This window comes from Temnothorax longispinosus, chromosome 2 (assembly GCF_030848805.1).
Source record: "Temnothorax longispinosus isolate EJ_2023e chromosome 2, Tlon_JGU_v1, whole genome shotgun sequence".
Classification (NCBI taxonomy): domain Eukaryota; kingdom Metazoa; phylum Arthropoda; class Insecta; order Hymenoptera; family Formicidae; genus Temnothorax; species Temnothorax longispinosus.
The window spans coordinates 18,767,191-18,786,277 of NC_092359.1; the positions used below are offsets into that span (position 1 = coordinate 18,767,191).

General features: G+C 36.8%; 2 protein-coding genes and 1 long non-coding RNA gene across 4 annotated transcripts in view; 2 read left to right on the forward strand and 1 right to left on the reverse strand.

The window, feature by feature from the left end:
• The first annotated feature begins 2,694 nt into the window (after positions 1-2,694).
• Positions 2,695-19,087, forward strand: part of LOC139809211 (uncharacterized) — a 169,257-nt gene continuing 152,864 nt past the window's right edge. The window contains exons 1-2 of the long non-coding RNA XR_011731054.1: positions 2,695-2,935; positions 13,367-13,611. This is a non-coding gene — a long non-coding RNA (uncharacterized lncRNA). The remainder of the gene's footprint in view (positions 2,936-13,366; positions 13,612-19,087) is intronic.
• On the forward strand, positions 3,366-5,041 carry LOC139809210 (peptide deformylase, mitochondrial). Its single transcript, XM_071771950.1, has 3 exons — positions 3,366-3,768; positions 4,358-4,735; positions 4,849-5,041. Exons 1-3 carry the CDS (start codon positions 3,526-3,528, stop codon positions 4,966-4,968), a joined length of 741 nt encoding a protein of 246 aa, XP_071628051.1. The 5' UTR covers positions 3,366-3,525; the 3' UTR covers positions 4,969-5,041.
• LOC139809209 (tachykinin-like peptides receptor 99D) overlaps positions 5,444-19,087 on the reverse strand; it is a 74,793-nt gene continuing 61,149 nt past the window's right edge. The window contains exons 5-7 of one of the 2 annotated variants that reach the window (XM_071771949.1): positions 11,438-11,634; positions 9,087-9,232; positions 5,444-7,862 (exon numbers count right to left, since the gene is read on the reverse strand). In XM_071771949.1, the coding sequence (XP_071628050.1) occupies positions 7,741-7,862; positions 9,087-9,232; positions 11,438-11,634 (465 nt within the window). In that variant the 3' untranslated portion in view covers positions 5,444-7,740. Of the gene's footprint in view, positions 7,863-8,052; positions 9,233-11,437; positions 11,635-19,087 lie in introns of those variants that run through there. The other variant, XM_071771948.1, reaches the window with a different exon arrangement.

A 19,087-nucleotide genomic window follows, 5' to 3' on the forward strand; every position in this document is an offset into this window, starting at 1 on the left:
TTAGGTAATTTAGGTAGATCTACCCGTTTCACATTTTATCAATGAACGACTATAAATGGATAGCTCTATCTGTATTTGTATCACGTCATTCTATCGTGTTTCTCAATTAAAAAGCAGCACTTACAGAAATTATAACAAAAAAAGGAAAATCTTTCAGGATAACAAATCACAAAAAGTATTGCAGTATTCAGCGCTTAACTTTTGCAATGTTTGACAAAAAATCAATTATATATTGTCATAAACCACTCTTGAAGAATCGAATCATAAAACAGAATTTAAATATATTCTGCTTGAATAAATATTCAACATATTTAAAATCTTGCGTATCAATAGACATTATTATTATGCACATTTCTATGTTTTAAATGTATAAATATCTTTTCTTATTTGTTTGATTAATTGAAGATATAAACGAAGATATAAACGGCGATCGCCGTGAGAAACTTTAATCCGCTGCGAAAGAACTCGCGTATGCAAGTAGTGGAAATACTCTGACACGCGCACGATTAATGATAAACGCTATCAGCAGTCAACACAGTGAACTGCACGTTCGTGGAATCTATTAGATGTTATGAAATGATTTCAGTAATATAAATCAGTAATTAAAAATCACGCCACTTACAAAGAATAGATGCAGTGTGGTGAACTTAACTTTGGCATCTATTTTCAAGAAAATGAGCCGCGAAGAAAAATTAATTTCTAAATTTTTTACATTATAGTATTAAGGGGAATGGAAATCCTAAAGCCGTCTGTAATACCGACAATTGTACTTTCCACTTAACTTTTTATTGGCTTTATGGATTTGAAAAAATCTTGCACAGAATTAAAGTATGTGCTCTACTCTGTGGACGACTACCGATTTTGTAAAAAAATAAGTAAATAAAGCAGTAAAAAAAATGATTCCTGACATTCCTGAAATAGAAGTAATATATGATTAATACGTGATTTAATTATTGTCTTATTTTATTTTTATGTTTATTTTTATATTTTTATATTTTTATATTTTTATATTTTTATATTTTTATATTTTTATATTTTTATATTTTTATAAATTTTTTTCTTTTTCAAGTATCTAAGGAGCTATCTTTATCCCTTGAAATAAGTTTCTGGTAGCAAGGAATTGCTGACTTATAATACGACGCGGTCGCGCGGCAAGAATGCGCTGTGGAGGCAAATTAGGTTTTTATCTCGGAACCGGTTAAAACTGCTCGGATTTGAACGTTTCTTTTTTTAATGTAAGTAATTAAAAACATTACAAAGTTTATGGGTTAAAAATTGACGCTAATTGTTTATTTAATAAATTTTCAGGTTTATTTTAATTATAAAATTTTTTACATAAAAAACATGTTAATATACAACATAATGTCCAAAAATCAATACCGAAAGACTATGTGAAGGAAGTACTATTGTAGAAGAATGTATACTTATTTTTTTCTATCTGTAGATATATGTCAACCAAGAACTTTGATAACTTTGTAATTAAATCCGAGTTGGTTATAGTAATAATTTAATTGTTCTTCACGTTACGCGACAATAATAATTATTATAAATGTATAAGTATGTAAAGTTTAACATTATTTTTGTTGAGATAATTTTATTGTAATTTTTCTTGTAATAATAACATCAACCTAATAACTGCTGTCTTATGTCATAGTATGCTGCCTTGTTCTTTCAGTCGCCTCTTACGACAGGCAGAACATATCATGGGACTATTCTACCACGGTCCCATACGGGGGAATAACATCATGCATATTAAAATAACGATTATGTACATAAATAAATTTTTATTCTGTTTTAATTAGACTTGAACACTTTTAGAATTCGTTATTGATATTACAACGTAGATTAATTTTACCTGTAATTTTCAATTCCCAAATTTCTTCTCTATATAACAATATCGGTTATACGATCCAGGCGAGAGTTACTCGCACAATAACGTCATGTCACATACTCGTACTATTTTACAAATAAATGTACAATACTATTGCTTGCTACACGTGGCATTCAATTTTGTGTGCGTGAGTGCCTGTCTGCTACAGATAGAAAAGATTTAAACATTTAAATTTAAACATTATGTAAAGAAACAATATAAACTATTTACCTACTTTTATATTTTGTATCACATTTATTCACTTTTGTAATGTTATTGTTTATTCTGTAAAATGTTATATTTCGAATTTTATAAATTGTAATCAATAAAAACATAATTAACTATCTGAAAAACCTCTTTTTTATAATTATTTTGCGTTTATAAGCAAAAAATGCAAGCTAGTACGTTTAAAAAATGTTTTCTTAGAATTTCAATTTTTCGAAATTTTCTTGAATTTCCTATTTAAAACGTCAATTTTTAACCCATAAACATTGTAGTGTGTTTTTAATTACCTACATTTAAAAAAAAACGTTCAAATCCGAGTAGTTTTAACCGGTTCCGAGATAACGCACTTTTTTGGTCTAATTTGCCTCTATCGTATTAATAGAAATGGACATTAGTCGAAGTCGCCCCGAGCAGGCAAGCGAGCCGTGAGTCGTGACGATACCTCGAGAACCGTGACGTCACATCGATAGATTTTGAATCGCCGCGCCGCCGGTTGAATCGCGCGCGGAGTGCGTCTCGCGAAATGGCGCTCGAGCCGTTCTGCGCGTGCGCGTTACTAAAAGTCCGAAAGTGAATCTCGCGCGCGAAGGACTGCCGCATGCCGGCGCGGCAGCGTCAGCTGTGTGTCGCGAGAATGTTCGCCGTACGTGTCCGTCGCGGACTCCGACATAGGTATCGTGTACTGTGTCTCGGCAACGGTGATCCGTTTTCGCGTGTGGAAAATCAATCGTCCTCGCGCATCGCGAGGTTGGTGGTTGGTGTTTCGTCGAGTTGCAGCGAGCGAGGGTGACGCCGGCCGCCGGCAACGACGGGTGTGCGGATCGTCATCGATCACTGCAGGTACGCGTATGTTGCAATTCTGATATCAAATGGAAAAACGCATTAAAATTTGCACGTTTCGAGAAATACGTGCTGCGCGCGGCCGAGAGAGTGTTATTTAGGATTAGACATATATAATTCCGAATTTTATGGAAGTTGCCGGGGGCCAAAGTCACGGCGGTGAACGAGCGTAATGTAGATCTTTTATTTAATATACATTTTACGATTTATACGTTATCGATCTTCGTAATCGTTTATACGATTTATGCGAATAGCATTCTGCTCTTTGATCATTTCCGGGTCTCTGGGAGATCCGTTTCATAATCGCGAAAATTTATACTTAAATTTAATAATATCTCGTCGGATGGCGTGAATAAGGTGAAGTAGCTGTATGCTCTTTATCGCAATGTTATCGGACGAGTTTCTCCCGGTATCGGGAGGTAAAGAAACTTCGTTCGGCGCTGTATGCCTCCGGCCTCTGCGGGGACCGCGGGTATCTCGTCGTCGTCAGGTCGGGAAACGTAAGAACAGAAATGTCAGTGGTGAGTGGTGGATAACCTCAATTCCGAGATTTTTTAAGCGCAACAACGATATCCGAGCGCGCGGATACGATGTTTCGCGCGCGTTATCTCGCGAACGTTGCCTCGCGTGCCGTTGCCGTCAGAAGAAACGGCGCGCGATTCATAAGCTTTCTGAAAATGAAGGAGACGGTTCAGCGAGTGTTGGGCATGAACTCCAACGTGTTAATACCGTACACGGCGTACACACACGTTTGCCAAGTTGGTGATCCTGTCCTGCGCGCTCGCGCCATGAAGATAGAACCGGAAGTTGTGAGGATGGCAGACTTTCAACAGGTTCGTCGCAAATTTTCAAGTGTCTCGCTCCTGAATTTTTCAATATGGAAAGAGAGATAAATTAACAAGCTGCTCTGAAAGAGAAAGCTTTAATTTGGCGAAATGCTCGCAAAAACACAAAGTTATTTGGAAAATGTCATGATAAGCGAGAAAATCTGTAATAAACATACAAAAGAAAAGAAAACTTGTAATTTTTAAGGATAATATAATCGTACGATAAAGTTGTTGCATTTGCATGGAGAAACATTTGTGTGAATAGAAAATAAAAGAAGAAAAATTAATAACGCGTATTATTACTATTTAAATTGTTACTAGTAACGTGTATTAAAATAAATGATTATGTTCGACAATTATACTGTTTTTTGGTGTAACTATATATAAAAAGCGATTGTAAATTATAAAAATATTTTTTTAAAAAGCAACGCCAGAATTTTTTTCACATTGATGAATTTTCAATTAACCTTATCACGTATTTTTTTCATCGCGTGTTGCGGATTACACGCGGACAGTTTCCTATTACTCTAAATAAAAAATATTACGATCCGAGCACGCAAAAAAAAATGGTATAGCATTGCTGTTAATTATTCAGGTAATTACTCGTTTGATGAACGTTATGCGGACATACAACATGTACAGTCTGTCTGGGCCACAAATCGGACTCCCGTGGCAAATATTCGCCATCGATTGCACGGAGAATAGCATGAGGGGGATCGAGGAGTCTGTTAGGAAGGCTCAGGAAATGAGTGTCGTCCCGATGACGATTTTTATCAACCCCGAATTAAAAGTCATAGACTATACACCTATCACTTTTTACGAGAAGTGCGAGAGCATTCGGGGATACACCGCTGCTGTGCCGAGAGCCTACGAGGTGGAAATCACGGCATTGAACGCTTCCGCTGAGCAGTTCACGTGGCGAGCACGTGGATGGTCGGCTAGAATAGCGCAACACGAATACGACCACTTGCAAGTAAGAGTTAAACGAAAAGGGAAATCTCTGTAGCGTCAGAATTCGAAAACTAACAATAAGTAGAATAAGAATTTATTTACGTAGAAATTAATCTCTGTTTTTCTATTTCTCAGGGAAGTCTGTACATAGAGAAAATGGATGTAAAAACATTTCATTTCACGGCTTGGGAAAAAATTAATAAACACAAAGGCAAAGTGCGCTTGAGTTATTGGCCGAGACAGTGGTGGTTATAATATCTGCGATACGCACACGAATTAATAATATTTATATTGACTGAAATAAATGTATACGGTTTTCACATTAAAATTGAAGCGTGCTTATTCACGTTCTCCCACGATATAATCTATATAACGTGCGTGGAATTGATATTCCAAACATTTCATTTAATTGTTATTAGTGCCATTTTAAACGTTACTTATCGTATAAGTACTTATCATATTCACATTTTTTTTTTGTAGATATAAATTTTTAAATGGATAGATTTAGACTGTAACATATACTCTTTATTTACAGAACTATAGTAAATAGTAACTATATTTTTGTAGACGTCTCTCTTGATCACATTCTTCGATGACAAGATGAACTGATTATTTTATCTTTTTCTTGAATATGCATTTAAGAAAGATAAATGTATATCTAATATAATGTAAAATAACGCCGATATAAGAAATTATTTTAAGAATAGAAATCGTTAATTTAAAGTTCAGCTACATAAAAAATAGGATGTTTTATTTACGCATTTTCCAGAGTACAATTATATAGTATACTATCAAATATACGGTCACAGGTACGCGAAAATATGTGGTACCGAATGAACGAAGAGAATAAGTATTCCATTCGTATAATGAATTCGTACTCCGCTTTTTGCGTGATTCCGTGGAGTTTACACCTCCTTGCGTTACATTCAGTCGCTATCTTACTAGCGCAGCCTTGAATATCGTTTAATTACCTTACATTCTATCACGTTACTTATGTTTTTAATGGTCTCTGATATGATAACAAATATATATTATATTAATGTACATACAGCTATAATTCTTTCATTATATGTGCTTTGATTGCGTTTCTCGATAATAAGAAAAAATAATTTTCTAATTATTTCAAATACTCAGAAATATGTGAATAATATGTCGATCTGCAAAATTTTCTCTCCTTCTCTTTCCGATTGTTTACGTTTCTGAGAAAAATTGTAAACAAAAATTTTGCTCGCTTGTATTTATTTAGAACGAGCTTAACCTAGATAGAGATTCCAACAGCTAGAACGGCTGGTACAAAAAGCGAGTTATAAATTCAAAAAAGTTATAAATATCACAACAGTTGTGGTATGAAAATTTTTTCGGTATCGATGGTATCCTGTTTATTATTTTGTGTCCGCCATTTATATACAGAGCTGCTTTGGACCATTCAAAAAATGAAGTGCGTTCGTGGTACTTCCTGGTTCGCAACTTTTTCAGCTGCGCCGGTTTATCCTCTTATTCAGAAATAATCCCATGACTTTGAATATTTCCCTAATTATGTACTTTTATTACGTTATTATGTGATGTGTATTATGTACACCTAAATCGTATCTTAAAAAGCGTTTGTTTTCCCAGAGTATTTCTTGCTCCGACAACATCTGAAAGTCTAAAAGGAACATGAGTTATAAAGTCTGCGTTCGTTTATTCCCGTTGGGAGCTATTGGGAACATAAAATGTATAATACACGTAACGTATATTATAGATTTTATTTTCCCAATAGCTCCCAATGTGAACAAACGAACGCAGGCAAAAGACATTACACACACATTTTGAGTTCATTAACGCTGTTTCGCTTATCTTCTGCTTAGACTGAATAAATATGTGGCCATGTCAAAAGAAAGCGCACTAATACGAATCTCCTCTAAAATAGCATGCGCAATAGTAGATAAGAGGAAATTATAATCTTTTAATATCAAAATATAATTTTTATCTTTAAACTTGCTGAAAATCTAAGGCCGATATTGATAGCTTTAAATATGAAATTGCGCATTTTATTATTAAGTTTATTTAATAAAAAAATGAAGTAATCGAACTTTCACAAATAAAAGATAACATAGCGATAAGCTTGGATTTACTGCAGATTATCTAAGTGTTCACAACCACATCTAGTGCGCGTTTAATGTATTCACATATAATTTACAATCTTTAATTTATTAACAAAAAGCTTGCAGTTGTCTGTGTGAAGATATATATAACTTTATATATACAGTATATAAAGTTTTTACATGTATATCTTCACGTATATACATATGAAATTTTATATCTTTTATTTTACTTAGCATAAAATATATGTGAATTTTATCTTTTAATTCTTAGGCTTATTGATTGAAGAAATATCTTATTTTTAAACAAGAGCCTCTTAGTCTCGAAAGAGTTTCCTCTTCGGTAGAGTTATTATACATACGATAGGAACACGACAATTAATGCGATGATGTTACGCATTTTCAACTATTATTCCTTAGATTAAACATTTTTCTAACACCGATTAATCGCGAATCTTGATGCGTCCATTTTTTTTTTGCAAAACACCGCGTATTAATACTACGAAGAAGATAGATGTAGTAGATACAATTTCTTTGGTCCGTTGATTTTTTAAAATAACTATGAATGAGATACGCCGATAGAGATAATTCAGTGATAGTAAACATAATTACTCTTTTAAATTACATTACGTGTAATGTAATAACACAGATATCTCTTCGCGATTAACGTTGCGCGTGACTAGAGAGAGAAACTCGATTAAAGTTCTCGAAACATAGTAATTGCATCTTTGGCCCGTTATACAAGGACTAGCTTGGACAGCCGGAGGGAATCGCTCCTTCCCAGGATGCTGCAAACGCTGCAGGTGCGATCGAGCCGATCGCGGAGCTGGTCGATCGGCGAAAAGCGCCGCGCCGGCATTAAAGGGGGACTAGATATTTTCATATCCAGATATTTTTCTCATATCCAGGTGTGTACTCGTTGTTGCTGAGAGTTTTCCTCCTCCTGTCAGGACACGTGTCCTCTGGTCTGCGAGGTCCTCCATTTTTTGCCATGATCGCGGTGATGTGCCAACAGCCGGTCGTTTCCGCTTCTCACTGATTGCAGGTGCAGCGGTATTCGCACCGTGCCTATCGAATTAGAAATAGGGCTTGTTTTGCATCGATACATCGATTGCTACGTATCGTGCAATATCCAATTATACTACGGTGATTAACAGCGCCGTTCCGTGCCGCTGAGTTTAATCGTACGCGTACGTTCGGGTGTAATTCGTGCGAGTTATCGAATTCGTTGTCGCGTATCAAAAATCAAACGGGGATCTAAAAGGATGAATGTTACGTTTTTATTGCGTGCAATCATTTTAAGATCAACATGTGTAAAAACTTAACTTGTAACGTAACTAAAGTGAGGTATATGCGTATTTAATTGAAATTCAACGGGATGGAAATACTTTTATGAAAAAATTAAATTCGATGAACTTTCATAAGAATATAATCGGAGAAGATGATATTAATATTCATAATAATAACGGAACAACAAAACATCTACGCAATTAAAATGCTGTGGGAAACAATGCTGAAATTATATTTACTGGATGTTTCTCTCTTGACACATATTGTTACATCAAGAATTAATCCTTTCAACAGTGAATTAATAGGGAATTCTGGAAAGGTTTTGTATTCGTTAAAGAGAATTTTATTCATCTTTAGATTTCAAATCAAAGGTTTAATTCTTGATGTTGCAAAGAGGATATTTCCCCCGAGTTAACGAACAACAAACATGCAATCATAGTTTATTTTCCGCGTTTGTTTCGCGTTTATTACTTTCCGCTTGGGCTGCTGTATTGTGATCGATACGAAATCACGGGGGTGTGAAGCGAACGGCTCGCACTACACATTTAACGCTAAATATATTCGATTCTCACCTCGCATCGAATCCTTCGTATGTATGCGCAAACAATTTTTCTATCGAACGACGATTTTACGTCTGTGTTACGGTTCCGTGTGTTGTATAAATAGTTTAACGCGCGCGTCGCGAACGTTCACGCGCGAAGGATCACGAGCCGGTATCTTCGATCCGCCAAATCGAGTACATACTCGGGTACTCGGGGGGAGGAAAGGGGTAAAGTGTAAAGCTTTGCTCGGAATTTCGCGATGATCAGTGCGAGGTGCAATTCCTGGCCGCGACAACATTGCCGCGATCGACATCGGCGAGGACGTCGGGGACCAAGTGGCGCAAATCTATGGATGATGTTCGCGCGTCCCCCTCGGCTGCGTCCTCGAGATGAGAGTCTGACTCGCTCCTAGGCGTTGTGGAGCCGGTGGTGCAAGTGTGCTCCAAGAAGGTGCACGTACCATTCCGCGATATTCTGGTGTGCATGTCCGGGCTACCGGTGCAGCTGTATCTGGACGTCACGGCCTCCGAACGCGATAGAGACGGCTCCGTCGTCACCCGCACCCACGGACACCAGAAGAAGAACTGGGCGAAGCCACGCCGGAATCTGCGACGCACAAAGCACGTTGGAGATTGATGGAGCATAATATCGCGAGAGAATGAGAGATTATTCCTTAAAACTGTCAAGATAAAGCTATGCCTTGTTGTATGGATAATTTTGAATCAGATAATCTTTGTTCTTTACGCTTAAAGAATGAGTGATAAAAACATGATAGAAACGTGATAGAAACATGAGTGATAAAAAGTTGTTGTAGAGTATTTTGCAGATATAAATGTTGCAAAGAATCAAGATTATCCATATGCCATAATGATTTCAGTTTAATATTTTTACTTTTCATATTATAGATCGCAAGGTTCCGTCTTCATCTTTTTCTCATGATATTCATGAAGATAGGATGATTTAAATCATGCATATTACTTAAAAAAAAACCTGATTTCCCCAAGAGAAATATCCCGCTGTCCTTCAACTCAAAGACACAATTCATGTGTCACATATATATTCATTTTTACATTTTATACTTCTCGCAGAGAAGAAAATTGAAAAATGGCACTCGCGGTTCGCAAAGTTTTCTCATATACGGCTCATATTTTTTTCACGATACACACGGGAAAAGAAAGATCTTTTAAGAAAAGCGCGTTATACCGTGCAGAACCGCCTGAATGTCCGGGATAAAAAGTCCCGCGTATTACATGCAGGGAGAGAAGGCTGTAATCCAATTATTACACGACTATACTGCGCCGTTGTTATTATTATTCACCGTCATTACGAAATCGCGGTCCGGACGCGGAAACACAATGATACCTGCGTATCGTGTCGTATATGAATATTTATGAGACCGGAGCGTATTCTGTCGATAGCACGCGGAAAATTGAAATCCGCACGTTCGAGCCGCGAATGTCCGTACCTCGTAGCGAGAGGTGTCCGATGTATTACATTTCCATCAGTTTAGTGTTTTTGACGTTGCGTCTATTCTTTTTTTTTTTACGGACCAATAAATAGCGGCAATACCGAGTTAGTAAGGAACAAAACGTGCGTGTGACGTGTAAGAGGAGTTTTGGGGCAGGAGTAGCAAGGGAGGGAGGAGGGGGTTCGAGCCACGGTGCCCACGGTTCGATCGACAGTGTTCCCATTCCCATTCCCATCTGCGGGCGAAGCGAAATTATTTCGATTGCTCTCGGAAGATTCGCGGGGCCTTTCTCGATGAACGTCGGTCGGTCAGCGACGTTAACCGAACCAGTGCGGCAACACACATATGTGCTTAAAAGCTACATCCCCGCGGTGCCATAGTCCGGTTCTATACGAATCGCTTATTTCGCATGTATCGGAAATCTCGGTCTGGTCGACCGCGTTTCCATTATCGTGGAATATATTCAGCATTCAAATTGATCGTTTGTGTAAACGTGTTAATGGCAACGCTGTTACTTCCTGTTCCTGTAATAACTTCGGGCGTCATTCCCCCCTCCCCCTCCTTCCATCCTCCGAAGTATCTCTAAAGTCGGATGAGCTTATCTTCTGTGTGCTATATTGGATTAACTCTCGTCAGTTCGTCAAACACTCTCGACGGCGAAATAAATCGAAGGCAATCGAATCTTCTTAAGCAAGAACATTAAAATAAAACTGCACAGCGATTGCAATAAGTGACTAAATTATTTCTATCAGATCTTTATAGCTTTACAAAAGTGTAAATACATCTCATTATTTTATCTCGATAATTTGGAAGTTAAGAAATATAATTTGAAAATTGTTAAAATTTATGTGTCACGCTTTAACAAATGTAAGATATATCAACGACAGTTGATATAGAAACTTAAACTCCCGCGTCGAGAAACTGTGTACTTCGAGAGCGGCTCGGATATTTTGCACCGGAGATTTGTGTTTAATTTGTGTAGATCCGCTAATTAACATAGAATAATTTAAGTTAGTCCTTGCGTATCGCGATAGGCAAACTTAGCGAAGCGAAACACCGCGCAGAGATGTTGAAGAAGGAAACTTTCGTGAACTCTGTTAACAAATGACGAGAGCCTAGGATTCGTCGATACGTATTTGGTTATCTTACGAAGTTGGTTGAATCGGCATAAGGACCCTTAAGAAATAATTCTCGGATTACAATGCTGGTGTTACGAGAAAATCCAACTTTTGTTATAACATATCAAAATTTTGACACATTTCCGAGAAACGTTATTACGAATAACAGAGCAAAAAGTGGTCGTTGTGAATAGAGTAGGTCGAATAGGGAAGCAAAAATCTTACCTAGTATTCATCCAACAATAAATTATGGGGTTGTACATGCTGTTGGACATTGCCAGCCAATATATTCCCAGAAAGACCTCCTGGATGTACGGTTCATTTGTAATCTCTGGCAGATATGACGCCACTATGAAGTACATATGAAACGGAAGCCAGCACACTGCGAATATTACTACAACGACTATCATCATTTTTACTACCTGAAATATAAAGAAAATTTATATTAGTCAAGATATGAAAGGCCGGTCGTTTCTCCACGATTAATTTATTATAGAGTTAGATCTTTTCGATAAAGAAAGCGAAGATATTGCTTTCAGTATCTTAAAAACGTTATTGAATAAAAGAAATGTACATTATGTAAATTATGTTATTCGTTTCATAACGAAAAAAAGCACAAAAATGTGTCCTAAGTATAGATAAACGTAAATCCTTTTGTAATAATTCATATCAAGATTTCCCCATAAAGACCGCAATCAGTCGCGTTAAATAATTAGAACAGTAATAAATTACTGTTTTAAATTATATCGCCTGAATAATACATTAAGAGAATAATCAGTTCACATGTTTCATATTTGATTAAACTCGGGAGATTATACATTCTCCCGGTCATTTTAATATGTAAATGATCATAATTATTTTATAATCTATTATATAGATGTATTATATAAATATATTAATGTGACACATGATTTTATGCAGTCAAATTGTCAATGATTTTAATGAAAACACCTGTTAGATTCGCGTTCGCACACGCATCCCGCGCTGTGAATGAGGATTCCCGCGAATAACGAGGGAAGTTTCCCGTATTTAATATATTCTGTAGCACGCGCCTATCGAGATAATGCGACTAATTATTGGCGCAATGTGAAAATAAAGCTATCGATTGTTTCCACTTTGCCAGTTTCGATCGGTAATTTGTAGCATGGCAATAAACGCTTCTTTGAATATGCATTTTCTGCGAAGAACTTTTACGGGTGATTAAAGCCGCGATAACAAAGCACCTGTAACATATCGATTTCCCCGTCGTTTTTGTTATTATCTCGAGATTCAATTTCGTCTTTCACTCCGCGTTATACTACGCTTTTGTCCGTTCGAAGAGGAATTCCCCTTTTCGTTGAAATTAACGACCTACTCAACTTCGTGCAGGTATAGTTCTCGTAATCAGTTGAGGACAGCTTGTAGAAGACGGTTATTTGAGAAATAACTTAAATTGGATTTCTTGAAGTAGTTACGAGCTGTACCTCATTATCTTCTTTGGGTAATTAAAAAGTAAATTTATATTCCTCCCCCCCGTGGGTGTGGATACGCGATTTGCATTACACGTATTACAACATGGATCTAGCGGCTGATTCGATTACAATTTACAACAATGAATCACTCATCAATTCGCATTCAAAGAGATAGCTTTGATATTTCAGCGCAAGCACTTTGGAAAAATTGCTTGGAAAAAGCGCAGCGAACGGTGATATTCCCTCCGAATATTTATGCCCGACCTTCGGCAAGTGTTTGTAAAGCTTTTGAGATACACCCGGCGCACATTTTTGTTGCTTCTATGCTACATTCTCTACGAAGTCGGATAAGAATTTGCATTTTTCTCTCTTGCTCGAAAAATCCATGATAATCGCGCCGGCGTTTTGTTCGCGGCAATGAATTTTGAGATAGCTTCGCTTTGTATAATTTATTTTTTCTCTTCTTCTTTTTCTGTATTATATATTCTTCCATACTATCTCTTTCTTTAAATCTACAAAACCGTTAAATAGATAAATCAATTTTTAAAAAATAAAGAGAAATTTATTTTGCATTATTTACGATATGTAATATAAAATCTCTCGTCTTAATATGCGACTGAATGGAAAAAGATACGTCATTTTGAAATTAAGAATTGACTAATCGTTTCGTTAATGACTAACGTTTAATTGTGTCTCTTTTAAGGGAAGGAATCGACCATCCGGAAGACTCGAATCCCGGAAGGGAATTGGTGGGCAGTATATTTCATCGCTATCGGCGCCGATTCTTCCGGTAAAGAAATTAGAAGAATTGCTCCCTCGTCGTTGCGGTTGCTCCCGAAATAACCGAAAGGGCCGAGGGATTCGATCTTATTCAGCCCACGGACGTCTATACTTGCCGATTTCTTATTCCGAAAGAGAATGATCCTATATTGCTTCTGTCGCCGCTGGGTAAGTAAGTATAATTAAGGCCAAGAGAAGTAGATCGCCCGCGCGTGTTTGCGTCCCGACGACTGGTCACATTATCCGACACCTCCTTTCTTCCTCGAAATGTCAGACTTCACCACCAGCCTCACTGTTAGTTTCTCTATTGTTCTCACGGGTTTGTAGTGCCGCGCGCGTTCACACGCCAGCGCGTCTGACACGATCTCAGAAATCTTCCTTTTACGAGATATATTTCAACGATGTAATCACCATAAAAGAGGCATTATTTATTGCTTGTATTATTGAGCCAAGTATCGCAAACGTTTCGATATCCGAAGTATTTCGGATATTACATATCTCTTCTATTTCCTCAACGACGAATTAATTAGACGCCATTGTTTTGCCGCTGCACGTTCAAAGGGACGACACAAAATTGGATTCTTATCTCGTTCTCGTAAACGTGCAAAGCATTGAGGTCCCCGTATTTATTATTATTTATACTCGTATTTTTTTGTTGAGAGAATTTAGCGAGAAGTTCTGATAATATGGATTTATTAAATAAATGTTGATAGTCAGTTTAGTGTTTGTTATACGATATTTGCAATCGCGATTTAATTGAAGAACTTAGTTTTTCTTGAGATACAATCTGAGTTTTCTTTTGTACAGTTCAATAATCGATTTTTAATCGAAGAGAATATATTAATAGCTTTTTAATCATGTTTTATATTAAATAAAATATGACTACTATTAAAAAAAAATTTTTTTTTAATAAAATGACTATTGAATTATATTTTGTCTCAAGATATGAAACTTTATTCTGAATATCTCATTTAAAACGCTTTTCGATATAAAGTTCATACGACGATTATAAATACGAGTTTAAGTTAATCATTTGTATATGGATACGTGGAACAAAAATATTTGATGTAACTTTGCGAAGGTTAAAGGTTATTGCGAGAGTTGTAGGTGTACGTAAATACTGTAGACGTATTTACGCTTTAAGTTTAAGAGCGACACTTTGAGGAGTTTAAGTACTTTAGCTCTGCGGGTTTATGTTTCACGCGCACCGCACTTTGCGTGCATTTAAAATTTCGCACCATAAACAGCTTTTTAAATTTTCAAGAACACTGCGCGTCTATAGTTCTTGAGAAACACGAGAGAAATATAACGCTCGTATAATGAGCTGAAGGTTTCGCGTTTGGCGGTTTTGGCTTTACTCCATTCGTATGTAAATCTAACACGGAGCGCGTTCGTATAATTTGACTAAACTGAATAGCGCCGAGCAAAGCACTCCGCTTTCGAATGAATTTTAATAAATTTTAATGAGAGAAACTTTCTGAAGATGTCGAAAAAGAGAGATGTTTCGGAGATATCTTCTCGCAGAACGAAAATAGATAATATATAGAAATTATTTGTGCGTCAAATGAAGCCGTAACGTTTTCATCGCGGTAATTGTCAGTAACGCTGCGGTCTGCCTGTAGATACGGGCCATTTGTCCACATGTCGTACACCGAAACTCGTACTTGTACACAAGTAAGCTCTCTGTAATGGACAGGAGATCCGTAACTTGCGCGCGTACACTCGCGGTCGGAACATTGCGTCGATACGTATGCGGAATGGAGTAGCAATTCCGAATGTGGCGGAGAGAAAATCTTTTGTAGTCTAATCGAAATCCAATGCATTCTCACCCAAACATTCCGAGAAGGCGCGCTTAACTAGATTTCTCCTACTGTATAGCGCACAATCTTCCTTCCTACGCGTATTTCTCAATTAAACAACGCCGGTGCGTCATCTCTTCCTTTTATTTTTTTAAACGGATTATTACAATGACGAGACTTTATAGACTATTAGAAATAGAATATTGAGGGGTGATTTTACGATCGTATTTAACTGCTCAAATTATGCAATATGACACGAAATTAATTCTCGCTCGTCCCATTTTGTTTATATACTAGTGCTTTTAAATACGAAATATAAACTGTTAATAGAATTAAATTATTACTTTATTCTTGGACGTATGAGTAAAGAAAGCTTTTGGTAAATCAGAAATTAAAATTAAATATGAGGGCGGAGAGTTGAGCAATTAAAATTCAAACAGTAAGCTGCGTCGCGGCTTATTCATTTTTCACTTTACTCAATTTTATTTTTTTCATTATGAAAAATTTCACTTTGGCGTCTTTGAATATAACCTTATCGAAAGACAAGGTTGTTACGATGATTAATTACTACATTTATGTCGTTATAATAAATGTTCTACGCAGATTTCAAGGAAGTATGCCAACGTAATTTTCGATACTAAACTCTTCATTTGAATTTTTAAGGGTATAGAAATTAATAAATTTGTCAACTCTACGTGAATTTTAATTTAATGCTCGATCAATAATTTCAATCTGATAATTTTCAAGCGTCAAATATTCTTATATTGTACACGTTTCTTATGAAGATTTTTGATGAAGATTATTAGAAACGTATCACGTTTGTAATTTATACACAGTCATATGCGTGATAACGCATCAAAGACGAATCATATTATAGATTCAGTTTCTTCTGTAATATACGTCCGGGAAAGTATGCCATCCTTCTTGCACTCGTATCGACCGCTTCGTTGCGAATTCATTACACGTCCATTTAGGACGACCATTTTTATGTTTGATAATCACATTCCATTTATTCTCTTTTCTGCGATTACTCTACCCGATTAGATAGTATTCCAGCATTAATTGCATTTATATATCGTGTGTTTATATATATATATATATATATATATATATATATATATATAATAGTATGATATGTATGTATGTATGTATGTATAGAGAGATATTTTATAGGCGTATATAATAGACTGAACATTTTGATTGGAGAGCTTCCGGCAAGATCTGAAGGACAAAAGATATGCTTGCGGAAACGCTTCCTTATCTAATTGTGACAATTAGAAAAGGAAAGCGGTTCTGCAAGCATATCTTCTGTCTTTCAGATCTTGCCGGAAGCTCTCTAATATGCAATGACAATGTTCAGTCTAATACGTCTATGCATTTTATATATTGCCGTGCAAATGTTGAAGATATTTGGTCACATTTACCACTATTTCACATAATTTATCGCGTCCCATTTAAAAAGTTGCAGCTGCAACGTTCACGAGAACAAAATAAAGGCATTGGCCGGAAGGTAGAAACTTTTGTATCTAATTGTTTTTCACTCTTTCGGAACGCAGATCACAAACGATTGTAGGCAATATACGCTTGTAGGCAATCGATACCCGTTGCTTGTATCGCGAACGTGCTAGAATACACGGATATTTTTCTTTGAAACAAAGGGATCGTTCCCTCGGGGATGCGTCTCCTCTCTTTTTCTCTCTTTGCCTCTTTCTTCGGCCAAAAATTAACTAAGCGCCCCAAAGTCGTCCGTGTTACTGCCCATAGAGGAATAGATGAAACTTTCTCCCGCAAACTTTATTGACCGAAAGTATACTTGAGAGAGTTGAAGTCAAAGCGTCGGAATTAGAGACCCGCGAAGGTGCGGGCCGAGACTCGTCTAATTACGAATTATAGCCGGGCTTTAGGGTTAAAACCGCCGTTTCTGAGGTACGTGATAGCAGGACACTGGCCATCGAGTATCTCGTGGAATATCTCGAGTACACGTGTGATCTTCGCTCCGTCGTTAAGCTCGCAAATAGTCATTAGACATCGTGTTTAAAACTAATTGAGAAAGTTCGTTTTTTAGCGAACGCTTTCGCACCGTCGGCGTCGCGTCGAGCGAAGGACCGTCGCGTCGTAATCATATTTTCTTAGCCCGTGCGCAGCGAAGAACGCGGAAAGAGGAAAACGGAAAAGAAATTATCAGTGACATTGAGATGCGACTTTCTTAAACGCTTATAGACGTTTGCGAAAAATATGAAATACGCATAATCCTTTCTGTAGGTCCTGCTCTTACTCAATATATAGTTAATTAAACTAAAACAATGTTAATTTAACTAAACCAATAAAGTTAAAATAATACTATTTTGTGTTAAAATAATCGATACACATGGTAGTTAAAAATAATAAAATGTTTAACTCAAAGTATTGGTTTAAAGAACTTCGCCCATTTTGGGCTAAAAGTAATCAATCGTATAAAATTTTGTAGATAATAATGGCAGTATTAAAGAAAAAATAATTTTAGATCCTCAAACCTCCGCCGGAATCAGTTCTGACCTCCTAATGTTATTTTGTTCGTTGAATGGCTCATCATCAGATCTATCCAAGATGACAAGTTTGTCATTATTAGACTTATTGTTAGAAGGGATCTGTATTAGAAAAATATTTAGCATATCCTAAATACCAAATAATCAACAGGCAGGTGCCTATTGATTTATATATCTATACATTTTTAATCCTTGCATGATGCCCTATTCTCATCTCTGGGCCCGGATAGCCCAAAACCATTATGAAAATAGGCGAAGTTCTGTCATTCTTTAATATTTAACAGTGCAGCGCGGTAAACTGCTGATTTTAGCTATAAAGGGTCTTTGCGGTCTGCGAAAGTTGCGCGCACCCGTTCATTCATCATACAGGCAATAAAAATTACCATAGCGCCATTAAGATAAGAAAAGACAAAGACGTATTTCGGATTTTTTGCGTGTAAACAGGTTCCCATTGCCGCGCGGATATTATTGGAGAATCGCTGATGTTATTATTCATATCGCGAATAATTTGTATAATTTATAAGTATGTCTTATATAATAACGTTGATACGTATAAGGGAAATAGAAGATCGGAGATTCCGATGAGATACGAGTGACTGTGATAGAGCGAAACAACTGCGAGCGAAATGCATTACACGATCGCTATCGGTAGCCTCCTCGCCGCGCAATGCGCCAATAATGCGTAACGCTATTTTTCAACGGATATTGCATTGATGCGACGAGAATATGAAAAATAAGGCGTGACAATGCAACGCTGTTGCGATAAATGCATGTCCGCATGTAAATTCCATTTGTAAATATGAGGTATTTATAATTTATTTGATATCCTGCAAGAGCGGTGGAGTGAAACCACACGGTTATTTGTTCCTTTTTCGGACGCGTGACGAACGAAAAACTAGAACAGAATTGTCTGAAGCTCCATCTAAACTTAATTAATTGAGATAGTTCGTATATCGGTTTTGGCTGGGTTTCGGGGCGGAAAAGCGGGATAAAGAGCGTGCGCGAGATTACTTAGTTGCATCACCTCGTGTAAATACCCTACAAGTGCAGACACGACACTGCACTTTAATTACTTAAACGCCATCGAGCACAGGGGGCATGTAACAAATTCCAACGCGAGTTTATGAAGGTTATTAACATCCGTAACTTTCCTCGTTCGAGAGTATTATAAGCAATGAAGTTCGCTTCCTTTACGGTCGAATATATTACAGTTGACGGAAAATGAAACCGGATAGAGGAAGAGAGAAAAATCTTTTTTCTTTCGCTTAAGCGTCTTTATGCTTTTCCGCTTTAAACCATCTTTCGATCTTTCGTGGAACG

Coding starts and splice junctions, on each gene's coding strand:
- LOC139809210 (XM_071771950.1), top strand. CDS start 3,526: ATGTTTCGCGCGCGTTATCTCGCGAACGTTGCCTCGCGTGCCGTTGCC. Junction 3,769..4,357: donor GGATGGCAGACTTTCAACAG/GTTCGTCGCAAA, acceptor TTAATTATTCAG/GTAATTACTCGTTTGATGAA. Junction 4,736..4,848: donor ACGAATACGACCACTTGCAA/GTAAGAGTTAAA, acceptor TCTATTTCTCAG/GGAAGTCTGTACATAGAGAA.